This window comes from Serinus canaria, chromosome 25, assembly GCF_022539315.1.
Source record: "Serinus canaria isolate serCan28SL12 chromosome 25, serCan2020, whole genome shotgun sequence".
In the NCBI taxonomy this organism is placed as follows: Eukaryota; Metazoa; Chordata; class Aves; order Passeriformes; family Fringillidae; genus Serinus; species Serinus canaria.
The window spans coordinates 10,363,137-10,380,557 of NC_066338.1; the positions used below are offsets into that span (position 1 = coordinate 10,363,137).

At 55.8% G+C, this 17,421-nt stretch overlaps 1 protein-coding gene and 2 long non-coding RNA genes across 7 annotated transcripts; 2 read left to right on the forward strand and 1 right to left on the reverse strand.

The window, feature by feature from the left end:
• Positions 1-785: 785 nt before the first annotated feature.
• On the reverse strand, positions 786-17,094 carry LOC103825258 (natural resistance-associated macrophage protein 2-like). Its single transcript, XM_050984184.1, has 6 exons — positions 16,955-17,094; positions 15,051-15,200; positions 13,390-13,463; positions 11,663-11,816; positions 4,849-4,902; positions 786-1,052 (listed from the first exon to the last, which is right to left on the reverse strand). The coding sequence occupies exons 1-6, from the start codon at positions 16,988-16,990 to the stop codon at positions 975-977; spliced, it is 546 nt and encodes a 181-aa protein (XP_050840141.1). The 5' UTR covers positions 16,991-17,094; the 3' UTR covers positions 786-974.
• Positions 1,080-4,605, forward strand: LOC115484499 (uncharacterized). The gene is made up of 3 exons (XR_007779752.1): positions 1,080-1,813; positions 2,049-4,479; positions 4,590-4,605. It is a non-coding gene; the product is annotated as an uncharacterized LOC115484499 (long non-coding RNA).
• LOC127060549 (uncharacterized) lies at positions 11,827-13,373 on the forward strand. 5 transcript variants are annotated; one of them, XR_007779750.1, is made up of 5 exons: positions 11,827-12,461; positions 12,534-12,595; positions 12,678-12,708; positions 12,740-12,822; positions 12,988-13,373. It is a non-coding gene; the product is annotated as an uncharacterized LOC127060549 (long non-coding RNA). The 5 variants fall into 5 exon arrangements; XR_007779751.1 differs by lacking the exon at positions 12,534-12,595 and having other exon boundaries at positions 11,827-12,440; positions 12,647-12,708; XR_007779748.1 differs by having other exon boundaries at positions 12,534-12,822.
• Positions 17,095-17,421: the final 327 nt, after the last annotated feature.

Below are 17,421 nucleotides of genomic sequence, written 5' to 3' on the forward strand. Positions count from 1 at the left end.
CAAACCCCCCACCCCAGCCCCCCCAAACCCCCCCCATTGTGTGACCCCCTCCCGAATGGGGCGGGTTTGGGTCCCCCCAAACCAATCCCAGGGACCCCCAAACGGACCCGGCCCCTCCCTGGAGCTGCCCCCGGGATGGGGAACTGGGAGCCGCCGGAATTCCTGGGAAAAGGGGAAATTCCTGGGCAGCCAAAGTTTTATTATTTCTAAAACAATGTGAAAAGCGCGGAGAAGGAAATTCCCGGCGGGAATCCCGCTGGGTTTGTGGGAGCTGCTGCCCTCGGAGCCCTCTGAGGGGCGATCTGGGCTTCGGGAAAACTCCAGAACTGCAGGAATTGCTGGGAACGCCTCTGTCCCCAAAACCTGTCTGCAAACCTGGCTTCCCTTGGGAATTAAACCTGGCTTTTCTTGGGAATTAAACCTGGCTTCCCTTGGGAATTAAACCTGGCTTCCCTTGGGAATTAAACCTGGCTTTTCTTAGGTATTAAACCTGGCTTTCATTTTCTTGGGAATTCCCAACTGGAACATTCCCGAATTAGGGAAAAAAAAAACCCCGAGGAGCAAAGTCCTGCTGGAGTGACCTGAGTGAAAATCTGGGAAATCCCAGCTGGAAAATTCCCCAATTAGGGAAAACCCCCAGGACTGGCCCAGTGTCCCCAAGGCTGGTCTGGGTGTCCCCAAGGCCGGCCCGGGTGTCCCCAAGGCTGGCCCAGTGTCCCCAGGACCGGCCCGGCTGTCCCCAAGGCTGGCCCAGTGTCCCAGGACCAGCCCGGCTGTCCCCAAGGCTGGCCCAGTGTCCCCAGGCTTCGGTGCCTCCTCCCGGTCTCGCTGTCCCCGCTCCGCTCCTGCCGCACGCCCGGGGCTCGGGGGGTCCCGGGGGTCCGTCCCCCACACCGGGGGGTCCTGGGGCACGGGGGGGTCCCGGGGGTCCGTCCCCCACACCGGGGGGTCCTGGGGGTCCGCGGGCTCCGGGGTCACCTGGGGACGGACGGCTCGGAATCGACGTGGCCGAGGAGGAAGAGCTCGGGGCGGGCGGCGAAGCCCAGGCGGCCCTGGGGGGGGAAGGCAACAATTAGTGCCGGGGGTTTAATTAAGCCTGGCTTGAGGAGCCGAAGAGAGCCGAAGGAAGCCCGAGGTGGTTTAAGGAAGCCGGAGCTCAGCCCGGTTTAACCAAGCCCAAGCGAAGCGCAGGTAAGGAAGATGGAAAGGAGGCCGGCTTAACAAAGCCGCGATTTAACGGAGCCCGAACTGAGCCTGGTTTAACAAAGCCGCAATTTAACGGAGCCCGAACTGAGCCTGGTTTAACAAAGCCCAAGCTGAGATGGGTTTACTGAAGCTCCAACTGAGGACGGTTTAACAAAGCCTGAGTTAAGCCTGGTTTAATGAAGCCGATGTTGAGCCCAATTCAATGAGCCTGAGCAGGGCAGGCTTTAAATGAAACCGGAGCTGGTCCCGGTTTAAGGAAGCCCCAGTTTAACCAAGCCCGGTTTAGCCAAGCCCGGTTTAGCCAAGCCCAGTTTAACCAAGCCCAGTTTAACCAAGCCCAGGCGGCCCCAGGCTCACCCCCGCCCATTAATTAGCCGTGAGCAGCAGGGACGGCGCTAATTGGGAGCGGATCCCGCTGTTAATTGGGGCAGATCTCGGTCCAGCCCCTCCCTCTGCATTCCCAATTAACTGCGCCAGCTTAATGAACTTCGGGGCGTGGCTGAGCCTTAATTAGCAGTGACTGCGAAAGGAAACGCTGGGGATGGGGCTGAGCCGGAGGTTCGGCAGCGGCAAAATCAGGAAAGACCCCGGGATTTTGGGGTTTTTGGTGGGTCTGGCCTGGGCAGGGCGGGATGAAGCTGCCGAGCCCCGATCCCACAGGAGGAATTCCCATGGGAAGGGGGTGAGGGACCCCTGAGCCAATTCCAGGGGACAGGGACGAGCCCCACTCCCCTGAGGCCATGCTGAGTTTTCCCTTTTCCCCCTCTTTTCTGTGTTCCCCGTGCTCTCTGTATTTGTGGCTCTGTGGTGTTGCATTAATAACTCATTAATCATTTTCCCAGGGTTTTTCCATGGCCTTTCCCTGGGCAGAAAGGCAAAAATTCCAGAGCTCCAAGGCCCGGGAGCAACTCCTGGAGATTTCACGAGCAGTGCCAAGGGGGGAGAGAATTGCATCACCACCTGTCCTAATCACCGTTTTTATTAATTATGTCATTTCCTAAAACCTCTAAAAATGTCCTCACCCCCGTGGGGCTGGAGGTTTGTGGGCATCTTTCCCTAAGTGCCCCTGAAAGGCCTCAAGTAAAATCCAGTTTTATTTAAAGTCAGGACTAAAACGATCCCGAGTTTCATTCCCAGGCTGGGAAGAAGGGAACAGCCCCAGAGCGTGGGGGGCTCTGTCCCAGCCAGCACCAGCCCCAAGAAATGACCCAGGAAGCCGAGTTGGAAAAGTCTCCATGTTTTAATGGGGTTTGTACAACCAGGACCAAAGGGGAAACCCCAAATTAGCGCAGGCTCCACTCACAGTCAGCGTTCAGCTGAGCCCTCCCGAGCCAGAATTCCCACCAGGGGTGGGGGTACAGCAGAATTCCAAAGCCCAAATCCACCTCTGGTCCCCCCAGGGCACAGATCCCAGAGCTTGTGGCTGCTGTGGGGTGGGGGTGGGTGTAAAACCCACCAATGTCACACCAAAGGGTTAAATCCTGCTGGAATTCTGGGATAACCACGGGAAAAATGAGAGTCCTCCTGGGCAGGGGGTGCTGCAGGAGTGGGAAGGGCGGGAGGAGGGAGCTGATCCTGCCCCAGACTAACGGGGAATTTTCCTGCTGGGCTCTGAGTGTTGGCACCTTCATCCCTGGGCACCAGGGAACGACCCAGAACCCCAGTAGATCCCAAAGCAGATCCTAAACCAGACCCCAAACATTCCCCAGAGCTGGACACTGCAGGGATTTCATTTCAGGGAGAATTTCCTGCCTGGAACTGGGAGAGCAGGGAAATTCCAGTGGGCAATGAGGGATGGACCCAGGAATCCCAAATGAACCAGGGGATGGATTCAGGAATCCCAAATAAAGCAGGGATGGACTCAGGAATCCCAAATAAATCAGGGATGGACTCAGGAATCCCAAATAAATCAGGGATGGGCTCAGGAATCCCAAATGAACCAGGGATGGGCTCAGGAATCCCAAATGAACCAGGGATGGGCTCAGGAATCCCAAATGAACCAGGGATGGACCCAGGAATCCCAAATGAACCAGGGATGGACCCAGGAATCCCAAATGAAGCAGGGCTGGCTGGGCCCTCTGGCTTGGCCCCAGGAGAGGTTTGGAGCCCCCTCCTGCAGGTCCATGAAGCACTTTGGGATCAAACCCCACCGAGCTCTGCCTCTGCTGCAGCTCCAGCTGGACAGAAAAAGGAATTTCCCCCAAATGACCCAAATCTGAGCTTCCCACACCCAACTTCCGTGATTCAGAGATCCAAATGCACCCCAAGAGGCAGGATGGGCCCCAAACACCCCTGGGAGACCCAGGGGATGCCCTGGTCCCCCCATCCCACCCCACTCCTGCACTCAGGTCCCACTCCTGGCCAAGCTTCTTCCCAAACCCCAAATTAAATTCTTCCCAACCCCAAAACCCTTCCCAAAATTAAAAAGGGGATGAGAGGAAGGAATTAAATCCAGGACAAGAGGGAGCAGCAAAGAAACCCCTGGGAAAAGCCCTTGGAGCCTCCCGAGCCTGATTTTGGGTTATTTTTGAGAGCTCCAGGAGTATTTCCATGGATCACAGAGAACCAAGTCATAAAATCCTAAATAACCATTTGCTGACCCCAAAATCCCACACGGGGCCACAAAAAGCCAGTAGTGATACCAGAATTAATTAATAAATTAATTAATGCTCAGCTTTCCCATCCTCATGGAGTGGGAAGTTTTAAAAGCCAGTAGTGATACCAGAATTAATTAATGAATTAATTAATGTCAGCTTTCCCATCCTCATGGCAATGGGAAGAGATTTAAAAGCCAGCAGTGATACCAGAATTAATTAATAAATTAATTAATGCTCAGCTTTCCCATCCTCAGGGGAGTAGGAAGTTTTAAAAGCAGTAGTGATGCCAGAATTAATTAATGAATTAATTAATTCTCAGTTCCCCATCCTCAGGGAGAGGGCAGTACCAGATCTGCTCAGCCTGGGGCAGCCCGGCCGTGGTGTCACCCCAGGCCCAGTGACAGCAGCGTCCCCAGGTGCCACCCAGGAGGGGACTGAGGGATTTCTGAGCTTATTTAGCCCAGGCTGGTGCCAGAGCAGCGTCCCTGGATTCAGGGTGTGCTACAGTGGGGGGGAAAGGGGCTCTGGGAGGAGAATTTGGGATTTCGGGGAGAACGGGGGTGGGGGGTCAGGCTGCTCCTGTGTCCCATCCAGGGGGGGTCAGGCTGCTCCTGTGTCACCCCCAAGGTGTGTCACACCTCCAGATGTGGCTCAGGCTGTTCCTGTCCCCCCCCAGGTGTGTCCTGTCCCCCCCAGGTGTGTCCTGTCCCCCCCAAGGTGTGTCACCCCCTGAGGTGCAACTCAGGCTGTTCCTGTGTCACCCCCAGGTGTGTCACCCCCCCCCAGGTGTGTCACCCCCCCCCCCCCCAGGTGTGTCCCCCCCCTTCCCCCCCCAGGGTTTTTTTTGGGGTCCAGCAGGGCCAGGCCTGCCCCGAGGGCTCCGGGTGCTCCGTGTCCTCCTGGCCGTGTCCCCGATGCCCCGAGTGTCCCCAAGCGGCGCCGTCCGTGTCCCCAGGGTGGCTCTGGGGGTCCAGGCCCCCGCCTTTGGCTACTTGGGGGGGTGGGAGGGCGACTGCTCCAGGTGCAGGGTCCGGGTGACGCTTACCGTGCTGCCACAGGCCAGGAAGGAGGCGCCCAGGGCCACCAGGCACAGCCAGGTCTGCGGGGACAGGAGGGGACAGTCAGGGACACCAGGGGACAGCAGGGGACAGGCAGGGACAGGAGGGGACAGGCAGGGATATCAGGGGACAGGAGGAGACAGGCGGGGACAGGAGGGGACAGGCGGGGACAGGAGGGAACAGGAGGGGACAGTCAGAGACACGAGGGGACAGGAGGGGACAGGAGGGGACACGAGTGGACACCAGGAACTGGAGGGGACAGGCGGGGAGAGTCAGGGACAGGAGGGGATGGGGGGGACAGGAGGGGACAGGAGGGGACAATCCCAAGGGTCACACAGAGGTGACAGTGACACGGAGCTGAGCAGGGAGAGGACAGTACCAAAGGCCACACACAGGTGACACAGAGCTGAGGGGACAATCCCAAGGGTCACACACATGTGACACAGGACAGTCCCAGGGGTCACACAGAGGTGACACAGAGCTGAGGGGGGAGGGGACAGTCCCAGGGGATGGGATCTGCCAGGGCTCATCCCTGGGCAGGTGAGGGGGTCCTGCCCCGCCCAGGTGAGGCCCCACCTGCAGAGCAGCTCCAGGGGAGCCTGGGCAGGAACTCCTCCCTGGGAGTGCCCGTGCCAGGCTGGGCAGGGCTGGCACCACCTGGGCAGGTGGGAGCTGTCCCTGCCTGTGCCATTCCCACCCTCTGGAAAAATCCCCTCACCCAGAACTTTCTCCTGGGAAGCTGAGGAGCCTCAGAGAGAAGGAAAACAATTCTGATCTCATTTGCTTCTCCTGTGCTGTGCCCATGTGGGATGGGTTTGGGATTGTTCACCCACAGGGGATTGTGTCACTGGGTCCATGTGAGCTGTTTTCACTCTTTGGCCAATCTTTGGGCACTCCCTTTGTGTCAGGACTCTGCAGAGAGTCAGGACTTTTCATTATCAGCTTTTAGCCTTCTGTCTGTGTCCTTTCTCTATTCTTTAGTGTGGTTTAGTGTTCTTGACTATAATCTAGATCCCACACTAATGGATGAGCCCTCTGAGGGGCTGGGCTCAGCCCCAGCACTGCTCCCTGCCAGCACAGCAGAGGGGCTGGGAGCACAAACCCTGGGAGGAGCCACAGGGACCTGGGGGGCTCAGCCTGGAGAGAAGGAGACTCAGGGGTGACAAACTCCTGTCTGGAAGGGCAGGTGACCCCAGCACGGTGTCACTGTCAGAATTCCTGGGAAATCCCCTCACCCAGAACTTTCTCCTGGGAAGCTGAGGAGCCTCAGAGAGAAGGAAAACAATTCTGATCTCATTTGCTTCTCCTGTGCTGTGCTCATGTGGAATGAGTTTGGGATTGTTCACCCACAGGGGATTGTTTGGGTTTCTGGTGTGAATTGTTTTCACTCTTTGGCCAATCTTTGTGTTGGGACTCTGCAGAGTCACCAGTTTCCATTATTAACTTTAGCATTCTGTAAATATCCTTTCTGTATTCTTTAGTGTAGTTCAGTATATAATTTAGTATAGTATACATATTTAATATCTATAGAGTATATATATACTTTAGTATGGTATGGAATATATATTCTTAGTATATTGTAATATATAATATAGAGTATATTATAGTATATCTAACATATATTTAATATAATATAGTATTAATCTAATACAATATATATATGACTATAATCTCATATAATATAATATAATATCATATAATATAATATAATATAAATATAGATATAATATAATATAATATACTATAATAAATATAATTATATATTAATTATTCTATAATATAGTTTATTATAATAATTAATATGTAGCATTTATATAATATAGTATATATAGTATTAAATCTGCCTCCTGAGAACATGGAGTCAGATGCATCATTCCTGCCTTCCCTGGGACATTCCCAACAAATAAAATATATGAGGAATGGAATGGAATGGAATGGAATGGAATGGAATGGAATGGAATGGAATAGAATAGAATAGAATAGAATAGAATAGAATAGAATAGAATAGAATCGAATAGAATAGAATAGAATAGAATAGAATAGAATAATAAATCAGCCTTCTGAACCTGGAGCCAGATTCCTCATTCCTGCCTTCCCTGGGACACTCCCAACCATTCCCTCACCTGCCCAAGCCAGAGGGGTTGGACACAATTTAAACTCCGTCCCAGCCCAACCCCTCCTGCGGCTCCATGGTCCCCCCTGTGCCACCCAGACGGCTCCAGAGGGGCCCCGTGCTGCTCCAAGGCCTGATCCCAGCTGAGTGTGGGACCCAGGGCACTGGGAATTGTCCTGAGACTGCTCTGGGTGCCCACAGGGATTGTCCTGTGAGTGCCTGGGTGCCCACAGGGATTGTCCTGTGAGTGCCCTGGGTGCCCACAGGGATTGTCCTGTGCCTGCCCTGGGGTGCACTGACTTTGACCCCCACTCACGGAGAAAGCTTCCCAGACTCCAAGCCAGATTAGAATTCACAAAAGTGTGAAACAGATTATAGAGAGCAGTGTAGGGCACTGGGGGAAAAATTGAGGTTTGGGATTTTTAGTGTGCAAGATGGAGGGCACAGGGGGTCATGCTGGGCGTCTTCCTTCTTCTCCATGGGTGTGGGTGGCATTTTGTAATTGGGCAGAAAAGTCCCCACTGGGGCTCTTTGGGATCAGTTATTGGTTAAAAGGGAAAATAATCTGGGTGTCAGTTCTTCATTGGATAGTTTAGTCTTAAAAGATAAAATAATCCAGGTGTCTAATAATAATAATAGTCATCATCATCATCATCATCATCATCTAGTTCTTAATTGGATAGTTTAGTCTGAAAAGACCTCCTAACAAGAGATTGTTGGCCATTTTATGTCTTCTAATGAGCTGATAATCGCTAATGAGCTGAAATCATTAATGGGATTAAATAATTTAAGAGCTGATAATCACTAATAAGCCGATAATCGCTAATGAGCTGAAATCACTAATGAGCTGAGCTTGCTAAGACTGCCGGGGCTCTGAAGCCTGCCTGAGGGGCCAGGACAGGTCTGTGCTTAATTGAGCTGATAATCACTAATGAGCTGAAATCACTAATGAGCTGATCTCACTTAAGAGCTGAAATCATGAATGAGCTGAAATCACTAAAAGGTGAAACCACTGATGAGCTGAAATCACTAAAGAGCTGGTAATCACTAATGAGCTGAAATCACTAAAGAGCTGGTAATCACTAATGAGCTGAAATCACTAAAAGGTGAAACCACTGATGAGCTGAAATCACTGAAGAGCTGGTAATCACTAATGAGCTGAAATTACTAAAAGGTGAAATCACTAATGGGCTGAAATCTCTAATGAGCTGAAATCTCTAATGAGCTGATAATCACTAATGAGCTGAAATAATTAATGAGCTGATCTCACTTAAGAGCTGAAATTTCTAATGAGCCAAAATCACTAAAAGGTGAAATCACTAATGAGCTGAAATCACCAAGGAGCTGAAATTATTAATGAGCCGAAATCACTAAAGAGCTGAAATCACTAAAAGGTGAAATCACCAATGAGCTGATAATCACTAATGAGCTGATAATCACTAATGAGCTGAAATCTGCTCCCACTTTAGGGCTGGGCTTGCTCAGACTGCCTGAGGGGCCCGGCCAGGCAGGCTCAGCTGGACCCCTCTGTCCTGGGCACCCCTGGCAGGGGCTGGCAGTGCTGGGGAGGATGGAACAGGAAAAGCTCATCAGTGTGATTGTCTGGGAAAAGATTGTGAGAATAGGGAGACTGTAAGTGAGAGTGAAATGAAAGCAGCTCTGAGATCCTTCAGTTAGAAACTTTGCTGGTTCACCTGACAGGCAGGTGGAGTGTTGGGGAGGGTGGAACAGGGAAGCCTCATCAATGTGATTGGCTGGGAAAAGATTTTGAGAATTTGGAGACTGTAAGTGAGAGTGAAATGAAAGAAGCTCTGAGATCCCTCAGTTACTGAACACCTGGAAAACAATGGCATGGCCAGCTGAAGGTAAGGATGGAACAACACCCTCTGCCTGCAGGCAGCTCCAAGGGGCAGAGCAGGCCCTGCTGGCTTGGCAGGAGGGGTCCAAAGAGGAGTTTGTAGGGTTTAAAACTACTCCAAGGAGGAGCTTTTAGGGTTTCCAAAGAGGAGTTTTTAGGCTTGGCAGATGGGTCCAAAACTATTTCAAAGAGGAGCTTTTAGGGTTTCCAAAGAGGAGCTTTTAGGGTTTCCAAAGAGGAGCTTTTAGGGCTTCCAAAGAGGAGTTTTTAGGGTTTCCAAAGAGGAGCTTTTAGGGTTTTCAAAGAGGAGTTTTTAGGGCTTCCAAAGAGGAGTTTTTAGGGTTTCCAAAGAGGAGTTTTTAGGGTTTCCAAAGAGGAGCTTTTAGGGTTTCCAAAGAGGAGTTTTTAGGGTTTCCAAAGAGTAGCTTTCAGGGTTTCCAAAGAGCAGATTTTAGGCTTTTCAAAGAGGAATTTTTAGGCTTAGCAGAAGGGCCCAAAGAGGAGCTTTTAGGGTTTCCAAAGAGGAGTTTTCAGGGTTTCCAAAGAGGAGTTTTCAGGGTTTCCAAAGAGGAGCTTTTAGGGCTTCCAAAGAGGAGCTTTTAGGGTTTCCAAAGAGGAGTTTTCAGGGTTTCCAAAGAGGAGCTTTTAGGGTTTCCAAAGAGGAGTTTTTAGGGTTTCCAAAGAGGAGTTTTTAGGGTTTCCAAAGAGGAGTTTTCAGGGTTTCCAAAGAGGAGTTTTCAGGGTTTCCAAAGAGGAGCTTTTAGGGCTTCCAAAGAGGAGTTTTTAGGCTTGGCAGAAGGGCCCAAAGAGGAGTTTTTAGGGTTTAAAATGTAGCACAGTGTGGTGATGTAGTGATTCTTACAGGCTTTGTGTAAATGCTGTAGGATTTGTATCTTGGACTGTGCTGGTGTTCTCAGGGGTCCCAGGACCAGGGAAGGGAGGAGGATCTTGACTCCATGTTTCAGAAAGCTGATTGATGATTTTATGATATATGTTATATTAAAACAAAATGATCTATTAAATCTTACTAAAAGAATAGAAGGAAGGATTTAGTCAGAAGGCTTGAAAGGAATAGAAAGGAAAGGAATGGAATGATAAAATCTTGTGAGTGACCTGAGAGCCTGAGCCAGCCTGACTGTGATTGGCCATTAATTAAAAACAACCAACGTGAGACCAATCAAGGATGCACCTGTTGCATTCCACAGCAGCAGATAATTGATAATTATTGTTTACATTTCGTTCCTGAGGCCTCTCAGCTTCTCAGGAGAAAAGATCCTAAGGAAAGGATTTTCCATAAAATATATCTGTGACATTGTGCTAGATTGGTTAGTGAGAACTGGGAAATTCTGCACAGAAGGAGATTTATTGTAGTGTAATGGGAACCTCGCTCTCTGATCCTCTCATCCTCTCTCTTTCCCATCCTCTTTACCATTCTCTTTATTTCTCTCAGCCCTGCTCCAGCTGTGCCTGGCAGCTCCCAGCAGGGCCCTGCCCTCGGCCCTTTGCAATAAACCCCAAGTTCCAAGCCCAGAAGAGGATTTCTGGTATTGTAATGGGAACCTCACGCTCTTACCCTCTTACTCTCTTGCCTTTTTACTCTCTTACCCTCTCATCCTCTCTCTCTCTCCCATCCTCTTTAACCCCTCTCTTCTCTCCAGCTGTGCCTGGCAGCTCCCAGCAGGGCTGTGCACTTTGCAATAAACCCCAAGTTCCACAACCAGAAGAGGATTTATTGTTCTGTAATGGGAACCTCACTCTCTTACCCTCTTACTCTCTTACCTTTTTACTCCCTGACTCTCTTATCCTCTCATCCTCTCTCTCTCTCGCTCTCCCATCCTCTTTCCCTCTCTCTCCCTCTCTCAGCCCTGCTCCAGCTGTGCCTGGCAGCTCCCAGCAGGGCTGTGCACTTTGCAATAAGCCTCAAGTTCCACCACCAGAAGAAGATTTAGTGTATGGCAACAGGAACCTCGCTCTCCCATCCTCTTAGTCTCTTACCCTCTCATCCTCTCTCTCCGTCTCCCACCCTCTTTCCCTCTCTCTTTACCTCTCTTTCTCTCTCTCTTCTCTCCAGCTGTGCTTGGCAGCTCCCAGCAGGGCTGTGCACTTTGCAATGAACCCCAAGTTCCACAACCAGAAGAGGATTTATTGTTCTGTAACAGGAACCTCGCTCTCCCATCCTCTTACTCTCTTTCCTTTTTACTCCCTTACTCTCTTATCCTCTCTTCCTCTCTCTCTCTCTCTCCCATCCTCTTTCCCTCTCTCTCTCCCTCTCTCTTTCCCTCTCTCAGCCCTGCTCCAGCTGTGCCTGGCAGCTCCCAGCAGCTCCCTGCACTTGGCCCTTTGCAATAACCCCAAATCCCACAACCAGAAGATTATTTATGGTATTGTGATGGGAACCTCGCTCTCCCATCCTCTCACCCTCTCATCCTCTCTCTCTCTCTCTCTCCTCTTTACCCCTCTCTTCTCTCCAGCTGTGCCTGGCAGCTCCCAGCAGGGCCCTGCCCTTGACCCTTTGCAATAAACTCCAAGTTCCACCACCAGAAGAGGATTTATTGTTCTGTAATGGGAACCTCGCTCTCCCATCCTTTTACTCTCTGATCCTCTCATCCTCTCTTTCTCTCTCCCATTCTCTTTCCCTCTCTCTCCCTCTCTCAGCCCTGCTCCAGCTGTGCCTGGCAGCTCCCAGCAGGGCCCTGCCCTCGGCCCTTTGCAGTGAACCCCAGCTCCAGCCCCTGCCCTCACAGCTCTCTCCTCTCCATCCCTCCTGCCCCCGTCACCCCTTCAGGTGAGAGCCCAAACCCCCGGGGGTGCCCAGGTGGGGCTGACTCACCAGGTAGGCCACGAAGGCCAGGTAGAGGAGGCTGAGCAGGGCGGCAGTGATGTAGAGCGCCAGGCTGTGCAGGGCCAGCACGTAGGTCACCACGAAGTACATGTTGATGCAGCAGATGAGCAGGATCAGCAGCCCCCCGGCCACGCGCCAGAACCTGCGCCGGGCACACCTGGGCTCAGGGGGCTGAGGGGGGACCCAGGGGGCCCAGGTGAAGGGCAGGGGTGCCCAGGTGAGGGGAAGGCATGCCAAGGTGTGCCCAGGTGAAGGGCAGGGGTGCCCAGGGGTGCCCAGGTGAAGGGCAGGGGTGCCCAGGCAAGGGGCAGGTGTGCCCAGGTGAAGGGAAAGACATGCCCAGGTGTGCCCAGGTGAGGGGAAAGACATGCCCAGGTGAGGAGAAAGCATGCCCAGGTGTGCCCAAGTGAGGGGAAAGCATGCCCAGGGATGTCCAGGTGAGCCCAGGTGAGGGGCAGGCATGTCCAGGTGTGCCAGGGTGAGGGGCAGGTGAGCCCAGGTGAGGGGAAGGTGTGCCCAGGCATGCCCAGGTGAGGAGCAGGCGTGTCCAGGTGTGTCAGGGTGAGGGGCAGGGATGCCCGGGGGGGGGGCAGGTGAGGGTCAGGGGTGCCCAGGTGAGGAGATGCACCAGGTGAGGGGCAGGTGTGCCCTGGTGAGGTGAAGGCATACCCAGGTGTGCCCCGGTGAGGGGCAGTTGTGCCCAGGTGAGCCCAGGCATGCCCAGGTGTGGGGAAGGTGTGCCCAGGTGAAGGGAAGGTATGCCCAGGTGAAGGGAAGGTATGCCCAGGTGTGCCCAGCTGAGGGGCAGGTGTGCCCAGGTGTGCCCAGGTGTGCCCAGGTGAGGGGAAGGCGTGCCCAGGTGTGCCCAGCTGAGGGGCAGGTGTGCCCAGGTGTGCCCAGGTGAGGGGCAGGCGTGCCCAGGTGTGCCCAGCTGAGGGGCGGGTGTGCCCAGGTGTGCCCAGGTGTGCCCAGGTGTGCCCAGCTGAGGGGCAGGTGTGCCCAGGTGTGCCCAGGTGAGGGGCAGGTGTGCCCAGGTGTGCCCAGGTGAGGGGCGGGTGTGCCCAGGTGTGCCCAGGTGAGGGGCGGGTGTGCCCAGGTGAAGGGAAGGTGTGCCCAGGTGTGCCCAGCTGAGGGGCAGGCGTGCCCAGGTGTGCCCAGGTGAGGGGCAGGCGTGCCCAGGTGTGCCCAGCTGAGGGGCGGGTGTGCCCAGGTGTGCCCAGCTGAGGGGCAGGTGTGCCCAGGTGTGCCCAGGTGAGGGGCAGGCGTGCCCAGGTGTGCCCAGCTGAGGGGCAGGTGTGCCCAGGTGTGCCCAGGTGTGCCCAGGTGAGGGGCAGGTGTGCCCAGGTGTGCCCAGGTGAGGGGCAGGTGTGCCCAGGTGAGGGGCGGGTGTGCCCAGGTGAAGGGAAGGTGTGCCCAGGTGTGCCCAGCTGAGGGGCAGGCGTGCCCAGGTGTGCCCAGGTGAGGGGCAGGCGTGCCCAGGTGTGCCCAGCTGAGGGGCGGGTGTGCCCAGGTGTGCCCAGGTGTGCCCAGCTGAGGGGCGGGTGTGCCCAGGTGTGCCCAGGTGTGCCCAGCTGAGGGGCGGGTGTGCCCAGGTGTGCCCAGGTGTGCCCAGCTGAGGGGCGGGTGTGCCCAGGTGTGCCCAGGTGTGCCCAGGTGTGCCCAGGTGAGGGGCAGGCGTGCCCAGGTGTGCCCAGGTGAGCCCCTGAGGTACTCACAGGCCGTTGGCGAAGTCGTGCATGACGCTGGGCAGGCTGGTGAAGGTGAGCACCGGGATCAGCGCGAACGGGAGCTGGAGCAGAGCGGGGGAGGGGAGGGGATGGATCTGACCCTCCTGGGGCTGGGGGGAGGGGGAGGGACCCCCATGCCCAGCCCAGCCCAGCCGTGGGCCCTGCTCACCTGGAGGCTCCTGAGGCCCCTGAACCCCAACCCCACTCACCTGGAGGCTCAGGAACCCTGACCCTGCTCACCTGGAGCCCCTGAACCCTGACTTTGCTCACCTGGAGGCTCCTGGAGCCTTTCTCTCCTCCCCTGGAGGTTCCTAAACCCCAACCCTGCTCACCTGGAGGCTCCTGAGGCCCCTGAACCCTGACCCTGCTCACCTGGAGGTTCCTGAACCCCAACCATGCTCACCTGGAGGGTCCTGGAGCCCCCAAACCCTGACTTTGCTCACCTGGAGCCCCTGAACCCCGACCCCGCTCACCTGGAGCCCCCAGACCCTGACCCCGCTCACCTGGCGCCCCCAGACCCCGACCCCGCTCACCTGGAGGCCCCTGGAGCCCCTGAACCCTGACCCCCCTCACCTGAAGGCTCCTGAGGTTCATTAACCCTGACCCTGCTCACCTGGAGCCCCCAGACCCTGACTTTGCTCACCTGGAGCCCCCAGACCCTGACTTTGCTCACCTGGAGCCCCCAGACCCTGACTTTGCTCACCCGGAGCCCCCAGACCCCGACCCCACTCACCTGGAGCCCCCAGACCCTGACCCCGCTCACCTGGAGCCCCCAGACCCTGACTTTGCTCACCTGGAGCCCCCAGACCCTGGCCCCGCTCACCTGGAGCCCCCAGACCCTGACTTTGCTCACCTGGAGCCCCCAGACCCTGGCCCCGCTCACCTGGAGCCCCCAGACCCTGACCCCACTCACCTGGAGCCCCCAGACCCTGACCCCACTCACCTGGAGCCCCCAGACCCCACTCACCTGGAGCCCCCAGACCCTGACCCCACTCACCTGGAGCCCCCAGACCCCACTCACCTGGAGCCCTCAGACCCTGGCCCCGCTCACCTGGAGCCCCCAGACCTGACCCCACTCACCTGGAGCCCCAGACCCCACTCACCTGGAGCCCCCAGACCCTGACCCCGCTCACCTGGAGCCCCCAGACCCCACTCACCTGGAGCCCCCAGACCCTGGCCCCGCTCACCTGGAGCCCCCAGACCCCGACCCCGCTCACCTGGAGCCCCCAGACCCCGACCCCGCTCACCTGGAGCCCCCAGACCCCGCTCACCTGGAGCCCCCAGACCCTGACTTTGCTCACCTGGAGCCCCCAGACCCTGGCCCCGCTCACCTGGAGCCCCCAGACCCCGACCCTGCTCACCTGGAGCCCCCAGACCCTGACTTTGCTCACCTGGAGCCCCCAGACCCCGACCCCGCTCACCTGGAGCCCCCAGACCCTGACCCCACTCACCTGGAGCCCCCAGACCCCGCTCACCTGGAGCCCCCAGACCCTGACTTTGCTCACCTGGAGCCCCCAGACCCCGCTCACCTGGAGCCCCCAGACCCTGACTTTGCTCACCTGGAGCCCCCAGACCCCGACCCCGCTCACCTGGAGCCCCCAGACCCTGACTTTGCTCACCTGGAGCCCCCAGACCCCGACCCCGCTCACCTGGAGGCTCATGAGGACGTTGAGGAAGTCGTTCATGCCCGTCAGGTGCTCCACGTCCTGGAAGATGGCCACGAACAGCGTGGGGGTGATGGCGATGGAGCGCGTGAGCAGCACCCGCGCAAAGCGCGACCAGCGCAGGTTCAGGAAACCCTGGGAGGAGTAAGGAGGGAGTAAGGTGTGAGTAAGGTGTGAGCAAGGTGTGGGCAAGGTGTGAGTAGTACAGGACCAGCGCAGGTTCAGGAAGCCCTGGGGAGGAGAAAGGAAGGAGTAAGGTGTGAGCAAGGTGTGAGTAAGGTGTGGGCAAGGTGTGAGTAAGATGTGAGTAGGGTGTGAGCAAGGTGTGAGCAAGGTGTGAGCAAGGTGTGAGCAGTACAGGACCAGTGCAGGTTCAGGAAGCCCTGGGAGGAGTAAGGAGGGAGTAAGATGTGAGTAGGGTGTGAGCAAGGTGTGAGCAAGGTGTGAGCAGTACAGGACCAGTGCAGGTTCAGGAAGCCCTGGGGAGGAGCAAGGAGGGAGCAAGGTGTGAGCAAGCTGTGAGTAAGGTGTGGGCAAGGTGCGAGTAGTACAGGACCAGCGCATGTTCAGGAAGCCCTGGGGAGGGAGCAAGGTGTGAGCAAGGTGTGAACCAGGTGTGAGCCAGGTGTGAGCCAGGTGTGAGCAAGGTGTGGGTAAGGTGTGGGTAAGGTGTGGGTAGTACAGGACCAGCGCAGGCTCAGGAAGCCCTGGGGCAGAGGCAAGGTGTGAGCAAGGAGTGAGTAGTACAGCGCAGGTTCAGGAAGCCCTGGGACAGAGTAAGGTGTGAGTAGTACAGGATCAGCGCAGGCTGAGGAAGCCCTGGGGGGCACAAGGAGGAGTAAGGAATATGGAACAAGAACAACAGGGAGCAAGGAGTACAGAACCCAGAGTAAGGAGGGAGTAAGGAGTGAGGAGCATGGAGTAAGGAATAAGGACAACAGGAAGTAAGAAGTACGGAACCCTGAGTAAGTAGGGAGTAAGGAGTGAGTAAGGAGGGAGGAGGAGCTGCGTTACCTCTTAAGGAGGGAGTAAGGAGGGAGGAGCATGGAGTAAGGACAACAGGATGTAAGAAGTACAGAACCCAGAGTAAGCAGGGAGTAACGAGTGAGGAGCAGCTCGTTACGTCCTAGGGAGGGAGTAAGGAGTGAGGAGCATGGAGTAAGGAATAACGATGACCGAGAGTAATGAGTACAGAACCCAGAGTAAGGAGTGAGGAGTATGGAATAAGGATGCCAGGGAGCAAGGAGTACAGAACCCAGAGTAAGGAGGGAGTAAGGAGTTAGCAGCGTGGAGTATGGAATAGGGACATCAGGGAGGAAGGAGTATGGAACCCAGAGTAAGGAGGGAGTCAGGAGCGAGTAAGGAGCGAGTCGGGAGCGAGTAAGGAGTGAGTAAGGAGCGAGTCGGGACTGAGTAGGGAGCAAGTAAGGAGCAAGTCGGGACTGAGTAAGGAGCGAGTCAGGAGTGAGTAAGGAGAGAGTAAGGAGCGAGTCAGGGGCGAGTCAGGGGTGAGTAGGGAGCGAATAAGGAGCAAGTCAGGACTGAGTAAGGAGCGAGTCAGGAGTGAGTAAGGAGAGAGTAAGGAGCGAGTCAGGGGCGAGTCAGGGGTAAGTAGGGAGCGAATAAGGAGCAAGTCAGGACTGAGTAAGGAGCGAGTCGGGACTGAGTAGGGAGTGAGTCAGGAGTGAGTAAGGAGCGAGTCAGGAGCGAGTCAGGAGCGAGTCAGGGGCGAGTCAGGGGCGAGTCAGGGGCGAGTAGGGAGCGAATAAGGAGCAAGTCAGGACTGAGTAAGGAGCGAGTCAGGAGTGAGTAAGGAGCGAGTCGGGACTGAGTAAGGAGTGAGTAAGGAGTGAGTAAGGAGTGAGTAGGGAGCGAGCAGTCGTCGTTACCTCCATGACGAACTGGCCCGAGTAGGTGCCCGTCATGGTGGAGCTCTGCCCGGCCGCCAGGATGCCGATGGCCCAGATGTAGAGCGCAGCTGGCCCGAAGTAGCAGCCCAGGACCACGCCCTGGGGGAGGGAGCAGCTCCGTCAGCCCGGGGGAGCAGCTACACCCAGGAGTAACCCTGGGGACTCAGGGACCCCCGGGTGTCCCCAGCCCCGCTGGGCTCTGGGGATCCCTTAATGGTGCCAGCCCCAGTGCTCCCAGTTCATCCAGGAGCTGCAGGGACACCAGAGAGGGGCACTGGGGACACCAGGGGACAGGGGACAGGGGCACTGGGGACACCAGAGAGGGGCACTGGGGACACCAGGGGACACCAGAGAGGGGCACTGGGACACCAGGGGACAGCAGAGAGGGGCACTGGGACACCAGGGGACACCAGACAGGGGCACTGGGACACCAGGGGACAGCAGAC